Here is a 7972-nt window from a genome sequence, read left to right as displayed (position 1 = left end):
TTCGTTCGTTCGTTCGTTCGTTCATTCGTTCGTTCGTTCATCTCGCTCATCGTGCCCCGAAAAATATTCAAAGTTCACCCAGAGACCATTGACCCAACTTTACCTATAAAAGCCCGAGGCTCGTTGGTAATTGGTTGAGGATCCATGCTACGGCAGCGACGCGGCCTCCCATTGGCTCGATTCAAGCGTTTCCTAACGTACGGCCAGCTGTTACCCGTTCGGAGCGCGTTTGAAAAAAGCGTAGGGAGAATCGTGGATATTGAGAGAGAGAGAGAGAGAGAGAGAGAGAGAGAGAGAGAGAGAGGGTGAGGGAGACAGACAGACAGACTGTGGCCCGAGAGCCCGGGAGATACACGTTATACTTGCGCGGATAGGGAGCAGTCGGTGCGCGTGCCGAGAAACGGCCTGCAGTCGTGAAAGGAGTCGCGCTACCCGGAGACCCGCGCCGGCAACGAGTTGCACGCCGAGATTAGGCCCCTCTCTCTTCCCTCCGTTATCGCCATCCGTTAAATAACAAAATATGTATTGAAAGTCGACGAAAGAGAGAGTGTGTGTGAGAGAGAGAGAGAGAGAGAGAGGGCGACAGAGAGAGAGAGAGAGAGAGGGACCTTCCTTGGGGCGTCGAGGATCTGTGAAACGAACGGCTCCACGGGTCAACGGGTAAAACGCTAACGCCTCGCAAGATCCCCACGTAATAAACGACGCGGTAGGTAGCTGCGAACGAGGCCGGGAAGTCGTCGAGGAGCGGTTGCGCAAAGGTAAACACGGGATGGCAACGATGCGCGTGCACGAGGACCAAGAGAATCGTCGGGTTGGGCTGAAGGAGAACGTTATCGCTGTCGGTCAGCAACAGCCTCAGCAACAAAACAAGCGAGCTGTTCTTGGAGTGCTCTCCAATAATTTCGTGAGGAACGCCAAGCCTGTAAGCCCGAAGCATATTTTACTCTAACGTACATTATTGTGATTTATTCAACGTGTATTTCGTCCTCGTGTCTCTCTTTAACGCTAGCCGATTCTCAAGGTTGATAGAAGTCAGAGAGAGAGAGAGAGAGAGAGAGAGAGAGATATCACGAGCACGAGCATGTGTGTATGTGTGCGTGCGTGCGTGCGTGCGTGTGTTTGAGAGAGAGAGAGAGAGAGAGAGAGAGAGAACGAGGCAAAAGCGTGAGAGCACGAACGAGACGAAGCGACTTTTCGAGGGAAAGTCCGTTAAACGTCGTAATAATTCGAATTTAAATTGAAGCGTATGTTCGGAAGCGCATTTCACCTGCGAGTTAATCTTTCCCTTCCTCTGTCTTCTTTCCTACGCTTCCAATTTGTTTGTTACTAGCGTTTATTCACCGATATTCCACGACTTCATCGTTGTTTTATCGCGAATCCATAACACGCGTATTCAATTGGGGGTTGCTTTCAAATATTAGTGGGCTCGGTGGACATATTGGAACATGGGCGCTGGATGTTTACACTTATGAGTTGATAAACAGTAATTAAAGGTCGCGGAATTGAATATTTTTTTCGAACTTTATAAGGGAATTCGATTAAATATCTTCCCGTAATGTTCTCGTTATTAGTACTGAGAACTGCCGTTACACTGCAATTCAATATCTCCTATACGACTTTACGGAAATTTGCATTTACTAATGTTTCAATGTTTGACCTTGATGTTCCAATTTATTTACTACTATTTACTTTATTTATTAATTAATATACGATATTTTATCTTTCAATGCCCTCAATGCCATTTACTCATTGATTTAGTAAAAAAATCCTGAGATTATAGAGATTTGCGCGATGCTCGTTATAAAACTTATTTTTAACGTTTTCTTCCCCGACATGCGAAAAAAAAAGTACATACACTCGTGAGTTTTTTTTTTTTTTTTGCTATTCAATTCGATTTAAAACACTGCTTGAATTTAAAATTAAACATGCCGTAGTGTAAAAATAACCGCGACAATGGGAAATCGAATATCGTTAACTTGAATTACCGTTAATTGGAAGGAACAGGACTCGTGCCATCGTATCGTATGCGTGTATGCGCCGCCTCCTTGCGAATACGTAATCCGTAATTGTCCTTAATCAATTTGCAATCTATACAATTGTCCTCGTATTAATGTAATTATTGTTAATATATTTAAACATAATTTATTTGTCAATTTTTAAAATCTATTTTAATGTTTTATTTTATATATATATATATATATATATATATATATATATAATAGATAAATATTATTGCGTATTTACTATTTTGCTAATTTATACTTGAGAATGCAAATGCAGCTGTATAATATAATAGTAATTTGGCTGTTTTAATATTGCATTTTAAGATACTGGCGATAGATTCTTTTCTACAAGAGCATTCAACATTGTAATGCCTGTTTGTTATTTGAAAATTATCTCACACTTCACATTCTATTATTTCATTCAAGAATTAGCATTTGTAAAATGAATAAATTAATTTACCTTTAACACTCCGCCAATTATTTGTTTGAGTCTGTGAATTATTATTGTTTGGCATTATTATTATTATATTATTATATTATTTGGTAGCCATTGTAATTCTTAAAAGTAGTATACTATTGTCATATAAATTATTAATGTTGACTTATATCTGTTATTAAAAATAGAATTTGACAATAATATGCTTAAATGTCACGTATTGATTTTTGTAACTATTTACATACGCAGGCACAAGTTGCTGCTTGGAATTTCATCGAAAAAATTTCATCGTTTTTTCTTTCTACATGTTAAATGCTAAATTCAAGCCTAGTTCTTATAAATTTATTATTTATGATCAGTTAAATATTTAATAAATAATTAATGTTTTTTGTATAAACAATTAATGTAAATATTAAAAATTTTTTTAGGAGATATGCAAAGATGAAAAATACAGCAAAGCAAAAACTAATTTTGTTCCTCCAATTGTTGAACCCTTTACCATTTATGAAGAAAAAAAAGAAGAGCCGACGTTTCAAATATACGAAGACAAATTACAAACGGAGTCTTCTATTGTATTAAGAGATTCGCAAGAAAGTAAAAAAATTGAAGTCAAACAAATAACAGAATTCAAAGTTACTGTTGAAAAAGAAAAACCAACATTAGAATTTAATCCTGCTATTAAAAATGTTGTTGAATCATATCGACCTGTTCTTCAAGACGTTGAAGAGATAAAACAAAAAGATGTAATAATACCTAAGGACAGTCCAATATCTTCAGATAGATCAGTAATTTTAATAAAATCAGAAAAGAAAGACTTAAGAACCAAGAGGGATGTTTGCAAAATAGGCAGAGCAAACTTTTATGACGTTGACGAGTATAGGTCTGATATTTACAATTACTTCAAAAGTATTGAAGTAAGTATAATTTAAAATTGAATAAGTTAAGAGAATGATGTTACGTTTTTTAATCACATTTATGGCAATGAATTAATTTTTCAACGTTTCATTTAATTAACAATAATATCGTAATCAATTTTTTTTTAGGTGTTACATAGACCAAAACCAGGGTACATGAAGAAGCAACCGGATATTAATTATTCCATGCGAACTATCTTAGTAGATTGGTTAGTCGAAGTGGCCGAGGAATATCATTTACATACCGAGACATTGTACTTGGCTGTTTCTTATATAGACCGATTTTTGTCTTATATGAGTGTAGTACGAGCTAAGTTGCAGCTTGTTGGTACTGCTGCCATGTTTATTGCCGCGTAAGTTACATTAAACATTATCCGATTACGTCTCTTTATAAAAGCTTCGAAACTTTATACAATTTCTCATTCATGTTATCGCTTTAATTTTTAATAGGAAATACGAAGAAATATACCCACCAGAAGTTAGCGAATTTGTATACATTACGGATGATACCTATACAAAGAAGCAAGTTATAAGGATGGAACATTTAATCTTAAGAGTATTATCATTCGATCTTATTATACCGACTCCTCTTGCTTTCCTAATGGAGTACTGTTTGAGTAATAATCTCTCAGAAAAGACTCAGTATTTAGCAATGGTTTGGCTCATTATTACTATATTATGTATATACGCATATGTATTAACATTTCCTTCCTTCATTCGATACACATGATAATTCATTTTCAGTATTTGTGTGAGCTGTCTTTATTGGAAGCCGATCCATATTTGCAATATTTACCGAGTCATTTAGCGGCATCAGCAATTGCACTGGCTAGACATACATTGAGAGAAGAAGTCTGGCCCCATGAATTTGAGTTATCATCGGGGTATAGTTTTCAAGATCTTAAGGTATGCATTACTTGCCTCCATAAGTCATTTAAAAATGCACCAAACTTGTCCCAGCAAGCGATACAAGAAAAGTACAAAACTAAAAAGTAAGTGTAAATTCTTTGTAATAAATTTAAAAAGTATATAATTTAAAGGAAATACAATTACTTAGAATGTGCTAAATATATATGAGATATAATTCTTTTTAAATATTTTCTGCAGGTACGGGCATGTTGCGCTCCTTTTACCTCGAAGCAGCGAACCCTTTGAGTGCGAAGACTCTGAAAGTGCCTAAGTTAAATTAAAATAGTCCAAATTTTAATGAAATAAACATCACTCGTCTATTATCAACATGTAACGAACCTCCAATCAGGAACCCCTTGTTCTATGAAGAATTATTAGGAGGGGATTTGGGCAAGACTGAAGGACTGTTTCTTTTTTAGCAAAAGAATAGTGCTTAATAATTAGCACCTCGATAGTCATCCAGGTCGATCGTTCTATGCGCGACCAATTACATGATACAATATCGTTCTGTACTTTGGGGATTATCTCCATTTGCTAGATTTACGTGTGTAGGTGTCGATGCAAATTTTAGGTCTTTTAAAGAACTCCATCATTACATTAACGAGGAGAGACTAATGTAATTTAAAATTTGTTGGTACTTTTTCACAATTTACTTTTCCGAGTTTCAAGTCAATGATTGATAATTACATACTGGAAAGCATATAACTAAAAACTTACATAAGTAATCTTTGACAATTATAATACGAAAAAACAATGTATGTTTATATTTATACTTGACACTAAGAAATTTTAGATTATATTTAAAAAAAAAAACAAACAAAAAAAATTTGTGATAAAAACGTTCGGTAAAACTTATTACTTCATGAATGTTATGTATTGAACTTTGTAACTATCTACACAGCTGGCATAAGTTATTGTATGTCCGCGAAATAATTTAGGAATTTTTCTACATGATAAAATTGATTAGTTTATAGCAAAATTATTCAATTTTCAGTATGCAAAACATGACTGAAATAAATTATAATATTAAGGTATAAAAATTGTTTTATTAATCAATTGAAAGTATGTCAGCTGCATAATTTGAAGATTATTATACAATTAGTGATTTTGTATGTAAATTATTTTGAAAAGTCAAAAAAGAGAAGAGCAAATGAATTTACAATTCAAGCATGCAATTATATCAAAGATTTTAAAGATTTTTAGAAGTTTCATTATGAGTTTGCACAGTCATGGTCATTTATTGCAATCTCGTTAAAAAATTTATAGAAATTTATAAAATTATTACCCAAAAATGTTCACCAAATTTTTTTTTTTTTTTATAAATTTATTATAATATTTATAAAACTTTAAATTCACTACTAGATCATAAAACCAGTCAATTTTTTTTTGTTAATAATATTTTTGAATATTTTTATTAAAGAGTAAGTGTTTTTTTTTTATATAAATGTAGCAAAGCAAATATCTGCTATAATTTTATATTCATTAAAGATTCTACTGTTTTTTTTTATATAAATGTAGCAAAGCAAATATCTGCTATAATTTTATATTCATTAAAGATTCTACTGTTTCAGAGTTATTTTTTTTTTTTTTTTTTTTTTTTATAACTTTAATAATCATAAATGTATAAATTTTTTTAGTTTTTTTTATATATATAATTGTAATTTTGAATTTGTTTATTTTAATAATTTTTACTTTTGATCGAGTTTTTCTATTATCAATAGATCTTTAAATATTCGGAAACTAGAAAAAAATTTATATGTAAAATTGAGACTTTTGGGTTCAATATACGTAGATAAATAATAAATGAAACGTGCTTTGAATATTGCATGAATGTTTCATTACCTATTAAGCAAAATTTGCAAAAATAAAAAAGAAGCGACAGACTTTCCTTCATTATGTACTTACAGAAAATTACTGAAAATTTGTAATCTCATTTTTCCGAAAAATCAGGGTTTAAAATACAAGAATTAAATAAGCGTGTAATGTTAGCAATTGTAAAAAGTGATTGTATGCATATCAAAGTCTGTCTTAATGAAATATAATTAATTATTTCATTGTAAATTGTCTGTATTCTTTTTAAATTCATGCTTTATGTTTTTTTCCATATGTCATTATTATTTAATTGTTAGAAATGTAACATTTGTTATTTTATCTTTAGTGATTATTTATTGTGTGATTATTATTTTATTTTTTTTGTGTGTTAAATTTCTTTTGTGTCCATGTGTTATATTTTTAATACTTATTTAACATTAACTTCATAACTTCATCTTCGTTAATTTATAAATTTAACTTTTATGTTTCTATTGTAACAACTATTGTCCTTTCATTCTTCATTCTAGTTATGTAATTTTAATTCGCGTCGTTTGATTATCCTTGCGCTATTGAGTAAAATAAGTTTTCTTATTTTGAGATTATATATTTAGCTATATTTAGCAATTTTCTTATTCTATTAGGATAAAATGTTTTTATTAGTTTGATTAATCATTATCAATACTGTATATAATATTATAATTAAGAATTATAATTAAGAATTATTTCTTAATATATGAAAGCATTAAATTTTTTTTTTTTTTTTTTTTTTTTTTTTTTATAGTAATCGTATTACTGATTTTATCAGTGTATTTACATTTTTTTATCGTCATTATTTACGTTTTTATTTTGTACTTTACATTCAGTTTGAAAAGTCTATTCTCTTGTATGGATTTTTATTTTTAATATTTTTAATTGTATATGAATTTGCTTTGTTTTCATCTCACTTACATCTCTTACATTCATCTTCTATTGTTCAATTAAATAATTAAATTGACTGTGCTCTACAACTTTCCTTCTGTTATTACGATAACTGAATAGATATTTTAATTTTACATGTAATAATCGTTTGTTTTTAAATAGTCAATTATTATCGAGCCTATTTAATATTTTTCTATATTTCTAATTGCATCGTAATTATAGAAACGGAAATGAATTAAAACTACAAGTTCCCCTGTCATTATTCAAGCGATATTAATAAAACAAGTTTATTTGTGCTAATGACTAAGTTATCTTTTTAATTAAGCCAAGTGTAAATAGTAATTAATTTCTTAGAAATTCGTTAAATTACTTATCTGTATCCAGTTAATTTTCTTTTTTTTTTTAAACGTTCTTTTGAAATTGTCCTTGTGTTAAATATTAATATATTATAAAAGTTTTTCTAATAATAATGAAATTATATTTATCCTTTTATGAGAAATTGTAAGAAAAATGTTGACGATCTGACATTCTTATTATTTATATTTGATACTATGATTACACATTTTGTTGTATTTCTTTTATAATAGAACAATAGTGTCTTATTGATAAATACACATAGAGAAGGTAAATGGTTAAATGTAAGCAAGTGAAAAATTATATATAATTTACAAGCGTGTAATTTTGTTCGCATATAATTTACAATTTAGTTGAATCACATATAGTGAAATTATAGTCTACTTTTCCTGTATCGGTTCGTTACGTTGCTTCCGTAAACTTTGATATTTTTGTTTTAATTTTATGCTATTTCGATCATAAGAAGCTTATTGAATATAGTAATTTTTAAAATATAGATAATAAATGAATCGAGCGTAGTTTGCTGACAATTCAAAGAAACAAATCGATTTCATGTGCTCATGATAACATTAGCAGAACTATATATGCAATTTATTATAAGAATGCTAACGTAGTCGAAACTATTT

The 7972-nt window shown here is 30.4% G+C and overlaps 1 protein-coding gene across 1 annotated transcript; it reads left to right on the top strand.

Moving 5' to 3' along the window:
* Positions 1–566: 566 nt before the first annotated feature.
* CycA (cyclin A) lies at positions 567–5047 on the top strand. The gene is made up of 6 exons (XM_011502941.1): positions 567–922; positions 2868–3353; positions 3483–3706; positions 3804–4008; positions 4098–4345; positions 4461–5047. Exons 1-6 carry the CDS (start codon positions 770–772, stop codon positions 4531–4533), a joined length of 1389 nt encoding a protein of 462 aa, XP_011501243.1. The 5' UTR covers positions 567–769; the 3' UTR covers positions 4534–5047.
* Positions 5048–7972: the final 2925 nt, after the last annotated feature.

This window comes from Ceratosolen solmsi, unplaced genomic scaffold (assembly GCF_000503995.2).
Source record: "Ceratosolen solmsi marchali unplaced genomic scaffold, CerSol_1.0 scaffold61, whole genome shotgun sequence".
Taxonomy (NCBI): domain Eukaryota; kingdom Metazoa; phylum Arthropoda; class Insecta; order Hymenoptera; family Agaonidae; genus Ceratosolen; species Ceratosolen solmsi.
Note: the sequence above shows the minus strand (reverse complement) of the source record. Positions and strands in the feature narration are given on the sequence as shown.